This window comes from Ciconia boyciana, chromosome 9 (genome assembly GCF_034638445.1).
Source record: "Ciconia boyciana chromosome 9, ASM3463844v1, whole genome shotgun sequence".
Taxonomy (NCBI): Eukaryota; Metazoa; Chordata; class Aves; order Ciconiiformes; family Ciconiidae; genus Ciconia; species Ciconia boyciana.
In genome coordinates, this window is record NC_132942.1 from 36,052,325 (window position 1) to 36,072,901 (window position 20,577).

The window sequence follows — 20,577 nt, forward strand, 5'->3', positions numbered from 1 at the left end:
CAAATAAAAATCATACCCAATCCTGAAATTTTTTTTTAATCTAGAATTTTCTGATTCACCTTTGAAAGACAAAAGCAGCAGCTGTTCCTTGGCAGGGTAAGTTGTGTTTACAAATTAGCTTACCTGGTGAGCTGAATTTTATTTTTTTTTCCTCATAAAAGCTGCTCTTCAGATTGAGGGGGGGAGGACTTGCAAAAGGTTGAAAAAGGCTAATGTAACTATGATGGTCAGAGGATCTAACTGTGCGAAGAGCTAGGGCAAGCCGTAATACCTTTCGTTGAGTTCAAGGAGTGCCTGAAAGCTTGGCTTTTTCAGCTGCATTCATCTAGTAAAAGATTCTTTTTCCTGCACCCTTTCTGTCTGGCACATGTCAAGTGATGGCGAAGTGCCTTTTGTGGCGTTGTTGTGGGTTCCAAAAGGCAGAGTACGGAAACAACTGCATTGAAAACCAAGCGTTTTCCCCCTCGTCTTGGCCTGGAGCCACGCTAAGGTTCGGACAGCGCTCGGGGAAGGCTGAAAGGGATCTGCTGGTGCTTCCCCGCCCCGCGGCGCGGGCCGGGGGCGGCTCCTGAGGCGGCCGGGGGAAGGGGCTAACGGCCGCGCGCGGCGGGGCGGGAAGGGCGCGCGGCGGGGGGGGGGGGGGGCAGTGCGGCGCCTCGCTCTCCTCAGGCCGGCGGGGAGGGCCCGGTACCAGGGCAGCGGCCCGGCGCGGCCGGAGGGGCCCGGGGTCGCCTTCGTGGCTGACCAGAACCGCTCCCACTGCCGGATCAACAGGTAGCTAATCCGTGCCTTATTTCCCATCCTCTTGATATTCCCCACCCCTCCCAAAAGCTGGCAGAAGAATGCTTTTGCTGTTTCATCTTCAGACTGTTGGCCTTTTTTTTTTCTTTTTTTTTTTTAGCCTTTTATATGTTCTTTCCTTTTTATATTTGGGATGATCTGGAGTACTTTAAGACTTCTGCTTCAAAGCAGATCTCTGATAATGAGCTATAAATCATACATGGCTCATTTTAGAGGGAGGAGGGATGGGATGAATGCTAAAATAGCACTGGAAGACTTCAAAGGCCTGTTACACTGAACAGCGTTTCTCAAAAGTTAGTGGACGCATCCTCAGCTGCTGGTGTGAATTTTGATTTTGATAGGACACCAACAATCCAGACTTCTTCCACTGTACAGGATTTGATCACTGGGTTTTAAAAAAGAGAAATACCCCTGAGACTGGCTGTTTCCATCCTGGTGTGGCTGGGTGCGTGGGTCGAGTCCAGCAGCCCAGGCCCTGACTGACTGGGGACATTCCCATCAGCCTCCACGTGAGCTCTGCTAACCTGCTATCAGTCCTTCTGAATGTTCAAGCCATGTGTTCTAATGCTGCTGAACAAACAGATGAATATATCTGTACTTCTTTTTAAGAGTGCTTTTTTTGAGGTTTGAAGGGATGTTACTGGATTATTGTCCATAACTGATGGTGAAGAGGTAATCTATTTTCTTTTATATGCAACATTTGCCAGAAGTCTGTTGCAGCAAATCCCTGTTATTTATCTTTTTATCTTTGCCCTGTGATGCAACAACAGAGTTGAGCTATCTGAATTTTAATGTAGGCTGGCTTATAAATATTATTTTGTGTACCTTCTGCATGCTGCAAAAGAAAAAGATCCAGTTAAGGTCAAGACATCTTTCTATAGTGTTTAAAAGAACTTGTGCTTCTTGTATTAAAGGCTGTTTAATTATATAAATGTGTATTTAATTAAACTTTACTGAAATGAAATTAGCTCCAAAGTGAGCTCATTTTTACAGCCTTTCTTTTGTTAAGGAATATGTAGGTAGTTTTTGTTTTCTCTTAGGTTAGCAGGGTGGTATTGGTAGGCCCAAAAAGAGGTGAGGAAGACTTGTAAGCTGTCCGCTATTGTGGCAGGGTTAGATTTGGAAGAAAATGAAATGCATGTATATTATCACTTCTGAAAAGGTAAAGGAAGATGAACTCCTTTTAAACTTTCCCTCTCAAAACACGTGCTTCACCAATGCTACTGTAAGGATGTATATGGAGCATTTGAACTAACGGAGGCAGCAAAGGAATGGGGACAATCAGTAACTCTAAATGGAAAGCAGGGCTGGCTGTCTTCATTAAGATGACACTGATACTTCTTAGAGCCTTTGCTCTACTTTGAGGAGGATAACTAATCCATTATTAAGCTGGATTTACCACTGACTTAAAGTTTCTACCTGGAGCTAAATAGTTTTAGAGAGATTGGAATAGGTTACTATGATGCTTGCATCAACCTTTTGTGTTTGGGACTTGGGGCATGGTTAAGGGACCATCTTTCTGCTTCCAAACCTGAATTTAACTGTGCTGCTCAACTCGGATGCTGGCACATTAGGTTTATGTAGAATAAATGCTGTGGGTTTTTCTGGTTTACATGGTTCATGTAATGTGATAATTTCTTTGGTGAACTAAAATAAATTCTTAGTTTAAGAAATAATGTCTCGGTTCATGCTCATTGTCTTTGGTTTAGATCAATACTGATAAAACAACATAGTTACGGTTTAGTGGCTCACTGAGTAGCAGTAGGAGGCTGAATGTTTTATAGTGGGTGTCAGACACTCTTGATTCTCTACATAACATTACTTGATGGTCTTACTGCCACTTGTTGGCTGATGACAAAGTTGGCAACCTACTGTAACGAAAATTGGATCAGATTTATTGTGATAAATGACACAGAGCTAGGTATATTTTTTAATGACAGGGACATTTTTGGTGCCTCACAATAGTAACATGGAATCACCTGATTTCTGCAAAATGTTAACTTTCAAAAGATAATAACACAATAGTTACAAATGCAGTGTTACTATAAAATACTGTATTTTGAAAGGAAATCTTTGCTGTGCAAGACCATATTAAACTGTGTGTGTCAGATAATAGAGTAAAACCAGAAACTGGCAAGAGTGTATTTTAAGAAAAATGATTTAATTTATACTGCATATGATATTATAAACACTGCTAATCTGAACAGAAAAGAAAACACTTTTTCCTTGCTATTGTAGAACAAGAACAGAGGTACAACCAAAAATGGAAACTCAAAAGGTGCAGAAAAAACAGTGTGGTAAGATACCTAATATAATTTGTCATTTATTATCTGCATCAATTTTATGAAGTTGTAGTAGACTGCGATAGGTCTGTCATGGATGGGGTGGTGAGTTGTCAGGGAGATGTTCTTTTTCCTTGTTGACAAATTTTTGGGTTGTGTATTGGATAGCTAAAGGGCAAATCTAATGACAAACTTTCAAATAGTAAATAAAACCACCACAAAGTAACTTTTTTTTTTTTTGCTAATATTAGCCCACAGTTTTACTGTATTTTAACTTCTTTATGAAACCCCAAACCTTACAAGTGTTTAAACTATACAATACTGCTGTTACTGTTGCAAATAATTATTAAATAATTCTTTTTATTATACCCAAAAGACTAAGAAACAGATTTTCAAAGTGGTTTACCTACCTAGGGTTGTATGTGGGTGCCCAGAAAATGCTTTATGTTAACTTACTAACCTAACAACCTGATTCAAGATTCTAGCTGCTGTGGTAAGCGATTAAGTCTTCTGTAACTAAATACCATATAGCAAGCCTTGCTTTGTTGGCTTCTTTCCCTATTCACTCTCTAGATTTTCAATTGTATTTTCACTCTGAATATTTTCATGGTTCTGTATTATTCACTTAAATATGCTTAATGCACCTTGCAATTGTGAATTTAATATTTAGTAATTTATATCACATTTACTAACAGTCAGTAGTAATTAAAGGCCAGAAATATTAAGAGGGGGCTGTTACTTTAGCAAAGGAAATCATGCTCAAATAACAAACTATGGACAGGAATATTTTTAGGTTAAGTATGTTTGTTATTTATAGATGGATAGAAGTGGCGTGACTCCATTTTTGCTCATGGTGTTTTTCTTTAAAATACATACTACATTTTTGGGGCAGGCTTATTGTAATACTAAATAGATTAATATAAAGAAAATATAACAATTTTAATGAATTTTTTTGTGTTTTTTCTTAGATATGAAAACAGATCTGAACTTACTGCTTGAATGCCTTAAATATCAGATGGACTGTCCTGTATCTCAGAAAGAAGCTTTGATCACTATTTATTCAATTTGTCAACAAAACAGTAAGAAGCATTTTTCCTTAGAAACAACTCAATCATTTATGTTCACAATATATGTTAAGAAGCTGGTTGTCACTGTAAAAAAAACCAAACCTATCTGAAGGATGTAAGGCTTGAGAATTTATAAAATCCTGGAAGGTTTTCATTTCACAGAGAAACAAAAGTGAAAGTCTAATTTTTGTTCTTTTTTCTGTTATAGGTGAAGCAAGCGAATATTTTCGAGAAATTGGTGGTTTGATGTTTATAAATGATCTTGCAAAGTCGAGTGTTCATTGCATAGTAAAGGAAGCGGCTTTATTTACATTAGGATTTATAATAGAGAGTAATGGTAATAATAAGTAATATTATTTGTATTTCTGAATGAGTTATGATCCTACGTGCTAACTTCTGCTTGTGTTTTGTCTGCATTATTTTTTTGTCTCAAAAAAACAGATTACAAGATTATCAGCTCAAGCAAGGGGCAGTAAAGGTGCCACTCTTTCACTGTCCATTCCCAGATTTGGAGAAATACCTTGTTGATTTGTATAGACAGCATGTCTTTATGATGCTAGATAGCCGTACTACTTCTCTTCCTCAGCAGCAAGTGTTAAATGGCTCACAGATTGTTCCAAAGTTTGTCTAGGTCCTGGTTGGTTTAGAACTGACTACAGGGGGAAGCCCTCAGTCACTTTACATGTTTTGTCTCCACTCATCACATACTGGACGCAACTGAGACTCTAGTTACTATATTACAAAACTAATTTAGAATTATGAATGGCTTGCGTTAGGACTTAATGGTTTTTATTTTCTGGTTTCAGTTTATTGTCAACAAACTTTGTGTACTTCTGCACTGTTTGAAGACCTCATTTTGTTTTTAATTAATAAGGATTCTGGTGTGAACTTGAAAAGAATGTCTGTTTATGTCATCTTAGTACTGGTTTCAAATAATAGTAAGTTGGGTTTTTTCTGTGTTATAACACCACTTTTTCTATTTGCCAATCTGCAGTACAGAAATTTGGAACGCTCAATAAGTAATGTTTTGGTAAAGTTAATTTATAAAGATGAATGGTTGCATGTAACTGAAACTGAATTGTGTAAGTAGATCATTGCTCACTGGGATTTCCTTAAATAGCAGAAAGTGTTTTTGTTCTAAAAATGAAATTATAGTTTTAAAAAAATACAATGCAAACCAGTAGTTTCTGACAATGTATAGAAAAAAATAGACATAGAAAGAAATGGAACATTTTTGCCAATATGTTGGTGTGATTTTGTATTTGGTTTTGGGGGGGATATATGCTTAGGAAATGGAAATAGAATGTATATATGTAAATTAAACTTGATATTAAGATTTTGCCTCAAGTTGCATGTGTCTTCAGAGTCTTGTATGTGCTCTTTTTTAGAAAGTGGGCAAACCTATGTCAGAGATACAGGCTGCATCGGTCTTCTGCTACAGTTATTCAGGTAAACAAACAGTTGCAATTCAAACAAAAGGACAGACTATTTAGGGCTTATGTTTGCTTGACTATCTGGGACTTGTTTGTATTGTTCTTAACAGAACAACTCTTTCCACATCTGAGATGAATCTGTCAGATGAAAATACTAATCAGTGCTATCAGCTGTGGTCTTCAGTCTGCAGTACTCTCTGTGCCTGTGTTAACAATCCTCAGAATGGTAAGAGTTGCTGTTAAAATTGTGAAAAAAGTTTAAGGTACTTCTTCAAAGTGGCAACAGTTTGTTTTAATTTTTACTGTTCAACTGAAATTTCATATTACATTTTGATTTGGGGTTATTTGTTTTTACTTTTCCAGAAGATAATCAAAACATTTGCTGTTCAGTTTTTCCATATGCCAAAGAGTGGCTTGAAAGTTGCACAGAGCCTGAGATAGTTCGTCCTATTTGTTCATTTGTTGGTCTCACAGTTGCAAATAACTGTAAGTGCAGCTCAAGCTTTAAATAGTTTTTCTTTTGTAAAAGTAAGTTTAATGCAATAATAAATGTTTCTTTTTGTCAATCTCTACAAATTCATGTGCTGTTATTCCAACTTTTAATCTGAAAACTATATTCCACCATCTTTACCTACACTGCCTTGTGCTTAAGTCCACAAATAGCCACAAACTGGCTAAATTTAGTAAGGTCAGTAAAAACTATTTGGAAGCTGTTTTGATTAAAAGTATTTTACAAATATAAGTCATTATTACATCTCTGAAAACAATGCCTTAGATAGAACTCAGGCATAATGTTTGCTGTTTGTAGGCGTTATTAGGGCCATGTGTTTCCTGTAACTGTATTACCACATTTCTTGAGATTAATATATATCCAACTTCTGTTGTGTGGGTGGAAATGTAATGATTAATACATGCACAGAAAAATTGTGATGAGCCTAACTGATAAAATACTAAAACAATTTGCATCTTGTATTATTTAAGACACATTTTTTCTTTTTTTCACTAAGCATATGTGCAGAAATATTTTGTTTCTGTTGGAGGATTGGATACATTAGCTAAAGTTCTCATCAAGCTTATGCATGATTCCTGTATGAGTAACTCAAGCACAAAACTTGCAGTAGTAGTAACAAAGACTCTGGATGCCTGCATTGCTAATGACTGTGAGTGAAAAGACCGCTACCATTTTTTACATATGGCAATTTTAAAATGCAATTTTTAAAGTCTGGTTTTGGTGGAAAAGTGATATGAATGGATGCTAAAAGGCAGTTAAGTTATACATCCCACTTGATATTGCAGAATTTTAAAAATTCAAACACGTATATGGGGAATGATTCAGTTAATCTGAGGTGGGTTACTTTCCCATTGTTGCTAAAATAAATATAGTGAAATTTAAACTATACTGAAAATTAAAAATAAGATACTAGAGCTAGTTTTGTGTAAGTAAAGCTGAGAACTGGGCATGACAGTCATCTTGGATCCTGGAGTTAGCGCTGTGTTTCTGTAGACCTATGCCTAAGCTAATAAGCTTTGTAGGCTTTAAGAGGCTTTAGTAACTCAGGTGTGGAGCTGAACAAATGTGGTGTGTCTGCATAGCACATCTTTACTCTTATTTACTATCTGGATAGTGCTATCCTAATGAGGTATTTGTGTATTCCATCAGAAGATTTTGAGAAACCTGTGAGGCTGATGAATCTGTGCTGTCAGCCATGATTATTATATTTTACACTTTTGCCATTAAATGCTCGCTAATGGAAGTTCAAAAAAGTTTAAAAGCATATACCTGCACTAGTTTTGAGTCTAGCTTCAAAGAACTTGGTATGTGATAGGACAAGGTTTCAGCATGTATGTGCTAGCAGTGGTGTTCACAGTTTCAGGAAGAGGTTGTCCTCTACCAGAAACATTCCTAGCTCTTTTTGTGGCAGATAGTCTATGTGTCAAACCTTACTCTACTCTTTCTTGCTCTGTTCTGGAGCTGATAAAGGATGTGGAGAAACTCAGCAGAGGTCTACAAAACTTGCACATTGCAAAGCCCTTGTTTATCAGATCTTCTACTACATCTCTATACAGCACAATCTGGGAGAAAGGGCAGTGTTGGATATGGGGACTAGCATGGGCAGAATTACTGCACCCAGGAGGGATGTGGTAATTTGAAGTGTTAAAATGAAAGAGAGAGAACAGAAGGACTGTGCAGGCCCAAGGCTTTTAGAGGTCTGTAGAGTTCCCTTGAAAACCAGCATTTTATACTTGGATGATGCTTATATACTTACTATCTAGTTTATTTTTCTTCAAATTATTTTTAACGTAACAGCTGCCATGGGTCTTGTCTTGACAAAGTATCACACTGTGTCAGAGCTACTGAAGCTTCTGTCCAATGACACTCTGGATACAGGAGAAAAAATTAGTATTATTCTAACAATTGGACACTGTACTGAAGTTTGTGGTAAGATTTTTTTTCTTCTTTCTTTCTGTCAGTTTCTACTAAATTCTCATACACTAACTACTTCAATGGTGTAATTTCATCAAGACTGCAACATGAGGGAAAGTTATATTAAATAATGTAATATTAATAGTCAGAAAAAAATGTTTGCTATAATGTTCCATCTTTAAATTTTAAAACCTGTTAGCAGATAGTATCTTTAAGAGCTTGGAAAAAGTAGACTATTACGAAAGAATTCAGAGCTGGGCTTAGGTTCACGGGGTAAAATTCATCCAGACCTGAAAACTACCACAATACATACATAACAAATAAGTCTTTTTGAGCTCCATTTTAATGGCCCTTTATATATACAGCTTCTGTCCACTGTTTACATAGCTATTAATTTTTTTAAAAGCTGTATAACAGTATTGTTTTTGAAATAAGCAGTAGGTAACCCTGAAATGTTTTTGCCAGGCTCCTCAGGGCTTTCCCAAGCATATCTGGTGAAAATATAACACTTAAGTTGGTATTTTATGGTAGTACAAGCAAACAGAATGGGAAGTTGTGAGATACTGATCATTGTTTATTTATACTACTGTTTTTTCTCATGTATGTTCAGAAATGGAAGAAAAAGGGATGATGTTCAAAAATCCTGATTGATTATCATCATCTAAATGTCAATAACAAGTTCAATTATTAGCTCAATAGGTCATAAATCTGATATTTTAAAAGATACTTTTTCATGAAGAATTAATTGAAACAAAGCTTAATGGTAAATGTCTTTCAAATAGAAGTATGATAAAACCAACAGAATAAAAGTTTCTCTTAAAATGCCAACACTGACAAAATATATTTCATCTTTTGTTGATTCCTTTGTTTTGTTTTATCAAGTTTAGACAACAAATAACTATTTTTAGAAGGTTGTCAGTTTTATGAATACATACTGCAAATGAGATCACAATAAAAAAATTTAGCTAAGTACATAGTTAATGAGGAGGAACAGATTAGCTAGACCAGGATTAAACTACTAATTTTATTAGAGTTTTGCTAATTATAAACTTTAAGCTTTTGATATTTCTGCATCTCAAGGCTTACATAAATGCAGTGTATATACTTTAGGAGCATATACCAGAGGAAAAGAAATACAGAAGCCATAATTCAAATATTTTAGGTGACAGTTAAATGAGTTTGGATCTCCGTCATATAATTTGTCTCAGTCCTCCTTCAGTTTTCTTACAAGAACTTGGAGCTATGGTCAAATCATCCTGTGTGACCTAGAGCGCTTCTGCTGCAACCCGGGTAGTGGGTCATTACAGCATGCTTGGATCCATAGTGAAAATCTCTTTTTCAGAATTTCCCTGAAAGTTACTAGTATTAGTTTCTAAAATTACTGTAAGATTAAGTGTGTATGATGCTGAAACCAATCTATTTTCCTTTACAATGTCCTATTTTAGAAGAAAACCAGTGTGAACTGCTCCAGAACAATGGTCTTCCACTTATGATTCAGGTATTAACCGAGTCTCAGGATGAGGAACTAAACAAAGCTGCTACTTTTGTGCTGCAAAACTGCAAACAAATGAGTAAGCTTACTGTTATTGCTTTAAAAATTACAGAATGAATTCCGTCTTTAAGTTCTCTTGACTTTCTAAATGATTTTAACTGCAGCAGCTTCGTAATTCTGTGTACTCCAAGAGATGCTTGTTTTCCGCAGAAAAGTTGCGCATTTGCCACCATGGACTGATTATGGCATTTGGGTGGAAAAAAGAAAAGTAAAAATTCCAACAATGTTGCAATAATGCATTTTTGAAACCTATATATGTAGGGTCAGTTCTTAAAAGCTTTCCCATCTATAAATTATGTGCAAAATATTAACGTTGTCATTTAACACACAATTGGTACTCTATTCCTGAGTATGTACTACCGTATATAGAGACTAAACCAATAGATAATCAAGCCCGAAATCATCACAACTACAATTATTTCGCAATATTAGAAAATCTTGCTTTTTATTTTTAAAGTAGGGTGTATTTTGAAGTATCCTGTTTAAGGTTGGGGTTTTTTTTTATTTACTGTGTAATACTAGCAATGAAACAGAAAGACACCTTGTCCTTTCATCTCTAAAGCATGGAAGGTATTATGCAATTGATAATTAGTGAAAAGCATGTATCTACATTTTTGTACTGAAAACATAACTGAGAGTTTTGTTTAAGATGGAGGGGGTGTGGTGATATTCAGTGTCCATTAATATGGAGTTGTTTTTTTAAAAAAACGAGACCCATACTGATAAAGGACCTATAGACTTAGGATTAAGTCCATGATAAAGTCCTTTTTATACAGCACAGCATCATTGTGTAAACAGCCTATAGTAACTATAATTGCAAGCTCACCTCTTGTAACTGCAGTTTATATTTGAAGTGTATTAACATTTATGTGTAAATTTAATTATATAAAAATTATTATTCAGAGGTTATATTTTTGCATTAAATTATTGGGGCTGTCCTTCAGCATACTAAAATTAATAAATACTTATTAAGGTGTTAATTGATAAAATTTGGAATATTAATATTGTTTTATATTTTATAAAGCTGAACAATTGTCCCTGAAAATAAATGAGAATTCATTAAATGTGAACAATGCAGAAGAGTTGGACGTGCAAGTCAGAAAAAGAAGTCTACAAGACTACTGGAAGAAAGCAAAAGAAATTTTACACAGAATAAATCTGATTGAAAAAGAACATGATGAGGTTGGCCTATTTACCAAAGTAGGATAAAACTATGTAAATCTCTCCAGACTTTAGGGAGAAACAGAAAGTAAACCCTTAAGATAATTTCAGTGTGAGCTAGAAAAGTAGGGAAAACGTTGGATGTGTGTCAAACTACAACCTGCAGCTTTTACCATTACTGTATATCATACAAAGTTATAAATATGCAGGACAATCAGAGAATGCAGGCATCTGTATTTTTATGAAGCATTTTAGTTTATTATAAAACCAGGTTTTCTACAAAATTAAGATAATTTAGGTTGGAGAAACAAGAGTTGGATTTATTTTTAATTGCCGATCACTTGAACCTATAATTTTAATATTTGCATGCATGAAACGCCCATGATTGTACAGCTATGACGGGATAGAGGATAATGGAAAATGTGAACATAAACTGAAATAAACTTGTTTTATATTTTCCTTGTGCAGTATAACTACTTGGTGTCTCTGGGTGTGGAACAGCAAGTTTTTGAGTTATTTAGCTGGCCCTTAAGTTAATTAAATCTTTTCATTTCTAGAAGTGCCTTGAAAGGGTTGTCAAGCATTGGAACAGGCTGCCCAGGGAAGTGGTTGAGTCACCATCCCTGGAGGTATTTAAAAGACGTGTAGATGTGATGCTTAGGGACGTGGTTTAGTGGTGGACTTGGCAGTGCTAGGTTAACAGTTGGACCTGATGATCTTAAAGGTCTTTTCCAACCTGAACGATTCTATGATTCTATTAGTAGCAAATCCATTGCTTCAGCCTGGAACTATCACTTAATAACTACCCCTTCAACACCTTCAGCAGCACTGCTGTCTTGTTGGCTGTCAACTAAGTCAGGGGTTTTTGAAGCTTTTCTGGAATTTGCTTTACCTTCAGAGTTAGACTGGTCTATCCTAGTTAACCTTGTTACTAGATTTATTTAATATTTTTATAGAGCTCGTATAGTCACTAACTAGTATTTTTCAATACAGGAAAGAGTGCAAGGAAGAGTATTTGTAGACAGACTTTCAGAAGCCAATATTGAAGCATCAAAATACCATGAAGTGAATCCTGCTGATCCAAAAACTTATATAGAAAGAACACATAAGGAAGTACATTGTTCACAGTTGACCTCTGAGTTGGATGATCAGGTTCTTGCTCCATCTGTAAATTCTTCTCCACTGAAAAATGAAATAGTGAACACTATGGATCCAGTAAATGCTTCTGCTAGACAAAGTGAACAGAGTAATATTCCATGTTCAGTTAATGAACTGCAAACACACAGTGTACTTCAAAGTCACAGTATAAATGAAAAAACTGCTTGTGCAAAAAATCAGTCTATTCTGCAAGTAAGGTAAGTATCTTACACCTAAGCAGAAATACTAAGTTGCTTTTCTTTAGTAATTTCCAAATTGAATGTCAGCCTTTTAAATTATCTGTTACTAACGATGTCTTTCTCTCCTAGTGAAAAGACATCACCTTTTGGTGGCTCACTAGATAATATTCTATCAAAGTGTTTTTGACATTCACAGATCAAAGATTATAGACACTAGTAATAAAAGCTTCTGATCTTTTTCTCTGAATGGTAGGCTTCTGACTGATTGTATGGAGAGCCTGTTACAGGCAGTGTTCCAATGCCTTCAACATAGTGATGAAACAGCATCCGTAGTTTTTGCCTCAAAATTCTCACTGATTCAGTAGATCAAGATCTGATCCATTGGTTTGGATGAAACCACAAAGACTTCTGTAATATGCACTTACTAGGAAAACAGCAGTTACAGAACTGCGCTGCAAAAAATTGAAATTGGAGTGCCTACAAACTAGGGAAAAAAGCTTCCCCCCCGCCCCGCTTTCTCCCCTCATATTAAATTGCTTCCCTGCATGGGAAGAGAAAGATACAGCCTTGTTTAGTCATTCACTTTTCTCTTGCTCGTTGCTCTCACACAAATGCTTATTTTCCTCTTTTTCTTTTGCTTCTTATGGTTATCTTTCCTATTGATAAACAAAAAATTAATTATAGGCAACTTGCAAGGATAAATGCAGATCCCTTTATCTTGAATTTATATCTGGAATATACCTCAAGACAGGCAATGACAGAGTATGCACAAAACTACGTTTCTCCTTTTTTTTTTTGAGTTCCATGTTTTTATTGTACCTTTTTATGTGGCTGGCTGGACCCTACTCCTATGCAGTTTCCTTGCATGCATTATATTGTAACTTTGTGACCACCACAGAAATTATCAAGAGCCTAGGACATTTTCTATGGTACATTCAGGTAAATTTTGCTTTGCTACTGATTAGCATAATTTCACACAGCTTCTTTATTTGTTATTCTGACCTCTGAAGCACAAAACTATTAAGAAATTAATTTTTTTTGGGGAAAAAAAAGCTCTCTCCTTGCATATGTATTTGTGTGAAAACAGGAGTTACCCAAGCATAACCATGGACTAGGCTCCTTGCTCCTGCAGCATTCAGAAGTAGTCAGTAACACAGAAAAATGCATGGTCATCATATCATAGGAGCATGTTTGTTGCATAAAAGTCAGTCAGTGTAAGAAAAGAAGAAAATCAATTACCTTTTAGAGCAATTGCTACACTGGTGAAAGCTACAGTATTTTGAAGATTTTGTGAAAGTTTTAGGTGCACTAAGTAATCTTTACGTGAACCAGAATTGCAAATGACTCTGGAAACCAGCATCCCTTGAAAGCACTGCATTCCGAATGCTGGAACAGACATGCTGAACGGCACTGCAAGGAATGCTAGTCACAGATCTCTGGTAAACAGATTTCTAACACACAATGATTATATGCTGGATACTACAAGCCCAGTAACTTGGGATAATTAGAATGGATTTTTTAGAGTTTTATCTTTTATATAGTTAATGTGTTTTTTGTTTTGCCTTTGAAATGTGTGTATTAATTTGCAGGTAAATGTATGCTGTGAAGTTTGATTATTTTTTTTTCATTTGTTCACGTTTTGATCTTCCCAGTGAAAACTTATTTAAACAACCAGCAGAGATGGTTAAAAATATGAAACAAACTTGCACATCAGGTACAAATAGCTAAACATATGCCTTTCTTAAATAATTTTGTTCTTAATGAGATTTAAATTAGTTTTGTGTACTTTTATCACTACTTTTTATCAGATGTTATATATCACTAGATGACAGAGTACATTATGTATAATATCCTTTAACTATTTGCATAGTTTGGGAATTTTATATTGTATACAATTTTACCAGGAGAATATTTATTCTACTTTTCTTCCAATACATATTTTAGCTTGCTTTTTAAAATTGATTTTAACTATTCAAATGAATGTATCACAGATAAATGTTTTGAGTTTTGTCTGCGTGCAATCCTTACTGAACAATGAAAGCCATTAATAGAAGATGCATAAGGATGCTGGTTTTGTTCTGTCCTTGTAAAACTGGGTATAGAACCTACCTGTGAGAGTGACTTTTGCCTGAAGCTAGTCCTACATGTTGAACATGTGTTTAAGATAAATGTTTTTCAGATTTGTGTTGATCATCTTAGTCTGATATATTTATTTCAGAATTGGGATCCGTTCAATCAAATCTTTATTCGTAATTTAGTTTCCTATTAATTTATAAAATTTATAATTATTCCTTAGATTAGTATTTGCCAGAATGGTAGCTTTACAGGTGACCAAGCTGATCTCCAGGTTATACCTACTTAAATGGAGAATAAGTATTATTCCAGTACATCACATTTTTCAGCATCTGATTCCAACTAGAAATAAAGTTTATAGGGCTTAGTTAAGCAATATAAGTTTACAGGGTTATTTTACTGTGCTGAAGTTGAAGTAATATACTTTGGGAGAGTGATGAAAAAGCACTGAATTAAATGTAATTATTCTGGATTTATAAAAATGTAAATGCCATCCATTTAACTTCAGGAATTTAATTTGGATTTTCTGCTGTTATGTAAATTAAACTTTAATAATCTACAAATAGAAAATACAATTGAATATAGGTATGCTGATGCATAATTACCACGGCAAAGGATAGGTTGCATTTTCTTAGTGGGTTTTTTTCCTTCCTAATTTAGATCAACATTCATCCTACTTGGAGATAACCAAGGAAGAAAAAAGTACTTCAGCTATATCTGCATCCCATAAAATGGCAGATTTAAGGTGTTTAGGTAAATATTATCTTAGGTCTTTCTTTCCAGAGTTCATAAAAGAAGCCTCAAAGAGTCAGCAATGCTAAGTGAACTGACATTACAGAAATTTTAACACACCTATTCGATTACCTATTAGGTAATTCTTAATTCTTAACTGCTTCCTTTCCTTTTTCTGCCCCTAAAATAAAACAAATATTGAAATAAAGTTTATATATTCCAGTTTCAGTCTATGTATCTTTTCTTAATGTGCGTTTACTAACAAACAGAATATACAACAGCTTAAAAGATGACATGCTACTTACAAGAATACTTCAGAGCGGGTGTTTTCCTCCTTTCTCTGATTCGAAAGAGGGAGGAAAAACATGTAGCCCTGCTCAGTTCCCTCATGTATTCCCCTGCTAAGCCTCCTAGCTATTCAGCAGCCCTCTGTTTTCTCTTCCTTACTGCTGTAAGTACAGGCACTCAGTTTTATAGTAATCCATGACTGCAGCCCTCAGTTACCCCATCTTCTACTTCCCGAACATGGTCTATCAGTAGGTTATAAGAATGCTGCTGGTACTCAGGATTTGCAAGTGGATTTTGTAATCAAGCCTGTGTCTATTAACAAAACAAAACAAAACACCAAAAGCAAAAAAAAAAGCCCATGACCCACCTTTGAACATCATTTAGGCATATTGTTGTCAAACTAAATTCAACTGGAGCTTTAGCACTGCTTTATCTTAGACTAGAATATTGCAGATATGTACCAGTGCCCTTCTTATACTTCCTCACAGGGCAGAAGCTCTCCTTCAGCTGACGTAATGAACTGTGAGAACATCCAAGAATAACTAAACCGTAAATTACCCTAGGAATGTCCTCAAAAACGAACAGGAGGGCTTCCTGTGAGGAAAGTCATACCTAAGCTAGACTTATTTATTCAGGTTAATACAGATAACTGTTACAACACAGAGAAAGTTTCAAAGTATAGCAAAGACATCTTTCATATTTTGGCTCCTGGATAAATGTGCAAAGGGAACTGAGGCCCCTTTCTTCCCATCCCACTAATATTTTTAGTTCTGTAGAGGGTCTGTGTCCCATTTAGTACTTCTGGAGTTGAAGTGCAGTATAATTTGGTCCCATAGGTCATGTTGAAAACTTTTTTTTTTTTTTAAGAGAGTAAGTAGAAACCAAGAAGTAAGTATTTTCAAGAAGATACATAAAAGTGTAACCTTTTTTGAGATGTGTATATGGAAAACTGGAGGTCAAATTGTAGATCATAATGAGCAAATTAAAACACTGGACTTTGTGATGGCTTCTACAGCATTCGTGCTTGCTGTCTCTACAATATCCTATTTTTTTTTTCCAGGTTGTACCGCAGGACTGTCCTTCAATAGTAAAACCTTTACCAAGATGTTGCAAAGTTGTCCATACCAGTGTGACCGTCACAAAGTCATTCTGGAAGCTGAGGAAAGATATAAAAAGGAACTTCGCAAATTGGCCATTTGTAACAACAGTAGATATGCAACTCATGAGAGTAATTACATTTTGGGGTTTTTTTAGTAGTTGTAACTATTGTTTTAAATTGTATTTAAAATTCTGAACTTTTTTTGGTCTGATTCTGATTGTCCTGCTCTTGTAAACTCACTCATTTAATTTGATTTACCAATGGTCTGTTCTAAGTGAGATCAGAACTAGCCACTTTTGTTTTGAGGATCTTGTGTATTTCTTGGCAGTAGTGATGTCATTATAGGCTTTGATGAGACTCTGTCCTGTTTGCCAAAGTTAGTCAAATACTAATAGAAGGGAATATAATAAGTTGAAATAAGTGTGAATGCATGATGACATCATAACAAGGTCATTTCATTCTAATATTACATACTTATGGATGTAAGAGGCTTATAATTCTTAATGAATTAAGTAAACGTGCATCCTATATTTTTCTAGTTTAAAGGAGGCATTTTGAAAATTAAAGAGTTACTGGTGTCTTGCTGGCATTTGTACTGGTGTCCATCTTGTATTTTCCAGAAATACTGCTGACCCCAGTGAAGAAAGAAAGACTGCATACACAAAAACCAACTTTTAGGAGCAAAAAGGATAGCTTCCAAAGTAAGGGCTTGGTTTGGAAATCAATGCAAAAAGCCCTTACTGTCTAAGTAATTCTTTTGCAGGACTTCACCATGGGAGGCTGTGGATAGGAATTTTTTTTTTTTGGTGGATTCTGTGAAAAATTTGTATATTAATAGGCCAGAAAATGCATATTCTATAACCATGAAATTGTGTTATGCACATATGTTCACAATGAAGTTATTTGGCTTTGTAGATACTGCTTTGAATCCTGTCAGGGTGACTTCCATGCCATCTGCTATTTTTCAGTTTTGTGGTGTTAATTTTTAAAATGGAGAATATAGTCAGGATCAGAACACAGTACAGTTGCCTGTTCCTGGATTCAGCATCATTCTATTATACAGTTATAGTCATGTTATCCTATTATACCTGTTTCTGTTCCTGCTTGGAGCTTGGCTAAGGACGTGGGTCTCTGTGTGCTGGGTAAACCTTAACATATACAACAATACTAGAGCAAGTAACTGAAAACAACATATCAGAAAATTAAGTACAGGAGATCTGTTTACCTGTCCTGTATTATGAGGTGTTGAATAAGATGCTATTAACAAGGTAGAGATGGAAAAGTGAATGTAAGTTCTATCAGTTTCTGCAGTGCAGTTTAGAAACCCTATGTTTACAGAACCATCAGCTGCCCATAAAAACTGGTACTCTTTATAATACACAACTGTCCATTTGTAAATAGTGGAATACATATCTTTTACAGTATTTTATTCTGTAATGTAGAAAAAAAGTTAATAGTTATAATTTTTTTTCCTTACTCTGCATATATATTTTTTTTTACATAATTCACAAGGGATTTTCTTCAGAATGTGGTGTTTGTGGGTACGTCCTACACAGCTCCAACTACAGTCATACATTACTACATTCATCAACTAGTAACCAATACTGTTTCTTATGATTGATGACCAGAAATTTTCAAGTAGGCTGAAGCAGCTCTCTAAATCAGTACTTAAATTCGAAAACATTAATATTCCTTTAAAAAACATTCTCTTTTAAAAAATCAGCCTACCTGTTGGGAATTTGTTTTTAGTCTCCTATTTCCAAAAACCTTGTTTACATTGTTATTTTATTTAATAATTTCTGGTAAAAGCTAGTAGATTCATTTTGTTTTCTAAATTATTGTTTTTATTTTTTTTTCCCTCCTTCAGATTCAGAAGGTAATTAATTTGGCTACGATAGCCATGGAGGTCTTTTAAAATAAAAAAAACCACAACCCACAACACAGCTTTATTTCATCTCAAGAGCCCCTTACACTAAAATTTACCTTTAAATATTACCTTTAGCAAGTAAACATTTTCTGAAGTAAACTGAATTTTCCAGGACCAAATAGTAGTATGGCTGAAAAGATGGTTCTCTTAAATTTTCATTCCTAAAACATTACCTGTGTTTTGTGGTTTTTTTTAAGAAAGATGCATAATGTTTTATTGTTTGGCGTTTTTTTAAGGTATTCTTCTGACTCCAATTAGAAAAAACAAATCTGATGCTTCAAATAGAGATGAACATAGTAAAAATACTAGGTTGACTGATGACTATAACTTGATACCTACGTATGAAAAGTGTGAGTATTACTAGAAAGTTAATTCTGTAATAAGCATAACTTAAAGATCAAGTTTTGCATTTAGGGCATTGAGAAAAGCACCTGTGCTTGCTAGTGGAGACAAATGGCTAAGAATTTAGATAGATATGTTCTTGTACCTTTAATCACGGTATTATTGATGTTTGAGTTAATTCCTATTATTTGCTAGTTGCTTCCAATGCATAAATAATCCTCATGTGTTAATGTCAATGATGAGAAAAAGATCTAATGAAAATGAGGTATTACTAATAAAGCAATATTTACATATTCAAGTTCATTAGAAGAAATGTTTCTTTACAACACTATATTCGGTTTTACAGTAGGTTTCAGTTAGTTTAAAGTAACTAAGAGGTGGCCTTGTTCACAATTTCATAGCTTTCCAAAAAAAACAAGATGCTAACTTGAAGAGACAAGGAGTCAAAGAAATGTGCAACCAGCAATGTCAGCATTTAAAAGAAAATTGCATATATTCACTTGGCAAAAATGAGGTTAGTTATGAAAAGCCTAATCATACACTCAGGCATTCATAAAAGTCCAAATAAAATAATTATGAATTGCATAATTTCTTTTTAAGTCACCTTTAACAGGAGCCCAATAGTAAAGTGAACCTTATTCAAAAGATACTCCTCTCTGTTGATTCTGCTCCAGTCATACTGATTTATCCCTGAAATGAGTTAAGCATTTTTCAACTGACAGTCCTTTCTGAATAATGGATATGGAGGTATGCTTTTTCCTGCACTAATGAAAATTTGCATGGTATAGAAATAACAGAAACCTTAAGGAATAAACATATGAAAGATATAAACTATGTAGGCATTACAGAAAGGAAGGTAAAGGTCATGGAAAAATACTGTACTTCAGTAAGCAGGTGACAGTGAAGAAATCTTGAAGAACCATTGTAATATCGACAAAGCGATCATTTCTTTGGAACTGCTTAAGATTGTGTTTTCAGTAATAATGCACTACTTCCAAATGTGAAATAGTATGTAAATTTACATAATTTTTAATTACACCAAAATAAATACTTGCAGAACAATGAAATATGTTCCCTGGACGTGAACACAAGAACTTTAAACAAGAGAAGAAGAACCCGAAAAGATTTCACGACTGAAGAAATTAACTATCTTTTGAGTGGAGTAAAAAAAATGGGTAATCGCTGGAATTTAATTTTGTGGTCTTATCCATTTCAGAAAGGACGGACAAGTGTTGATCTTTCCAAGAAATACTACAGGTTACAGTTGCAAGTAATCATAATTTAATTTTCTACTAATCATATATGCTGTCAGCTCAGTTTTCAGCTTTTGACCCTGAATTGATTTGCAAAAAAAGGACAGGCTGTTAGAATTTGCAACCCATGGGATTGTGCGTTGTGTCAGTTCAATGCTGTGCACGCTAGGCGTTAGAGTGGGCTCTGATGTAATTCAATCAGGGCTTGTGCTTGGAGAGAGAGAACTAAACTGGGAAAATATTAGAGAGCCTTTGAACCTTTCAGTGCCACGTGACAGGATACAAAGAGGGCAAGAATTTCAGTTAAGAACTCCAAATTAATCGCTATGTTTCTTAGGAAGTTGATATTTTCTCTGTTCCGACTCTTTTCGGATGCTGGTTTGTGAAAATCTCTCTGGTAGTTTTCACCGTGTTTAAAATGTACGCTCCTTACACAGAGATGCTATCTATGGATGGAGTAGACAGCATTTCTGCTGTGCTTTGGGTGTGTGTGGGAGTGTTTAGTGGCAAGCGTTTTTCTCCTGAAATGTTTTCTAAAGTTGTGCAGTGTTTTGTGTCAACATTTGTCTTGATATTTTCTCTTTTATCTCCATTTTATAGAGGCAAAGAAAAAACAAAGATCATCAATAACATCTTTCAAGAGTGTTTTGGGTTTTGTTGCAGAATGTTGAAGAACAGCATTATTAACATTGAGGTATTGTTACAACAATATGAGCCCTGAGAGAATTTAGATTGGCTTGGACTCATGTTTTTCAGTGATAACGTTCACTGACAGAGTTGTTATGCTTTGTAAATTTAAATTACA

General features: G+C 35.1%; 1 protein-coding gene across 1 annotated transcript; it reads left to right on the forward strand.

Moving 5' to 3' along the window:
- The first annotated feature begins 10 nt into the window (after positions 1–10).
- On the forward strand, positions 11–20,541 carry TERB1 (telomere repeat binding bouquet formation protein 1). Its single transcript, XM_072872852.1, has 21 exons — positions 11–96; positions 3,040–3,098; positions 4,052–4,162; positions 4,359–4,487; positions 4,957–5,088; positions 5,539–5,599; positions 5,694–5,809; positions 5,947–6,069; positions 6,591–6,743; positions 7,892–8,023; positions 9,454–9,579; positions 10,585–10,742; positions 11,715–12,076; positions 13,711–13,772; positions 14,792–14,884; positions 16,212–16,379; positions 16,871–16,951; positions 18,414–18,527; positions 18,921–19,033; positions 19,577–19,789; positions 20,373–20,541. The coding sequence occupies exons 2-21, from the start codon at positions 3,065–3,067 to the stop codon at positions 20,400–20,402; spliced, it is 2,511 nt and encodes an 836-aa protein (XP_072728953.1). The 5' UTR covers positions 11–96; positions 3,040–3,064; the 3' UTR covers positions 20,403–20,541.
- The last annotated feature ends 36 nt before the right edge of the window (positions 20,542–20,577 follow it).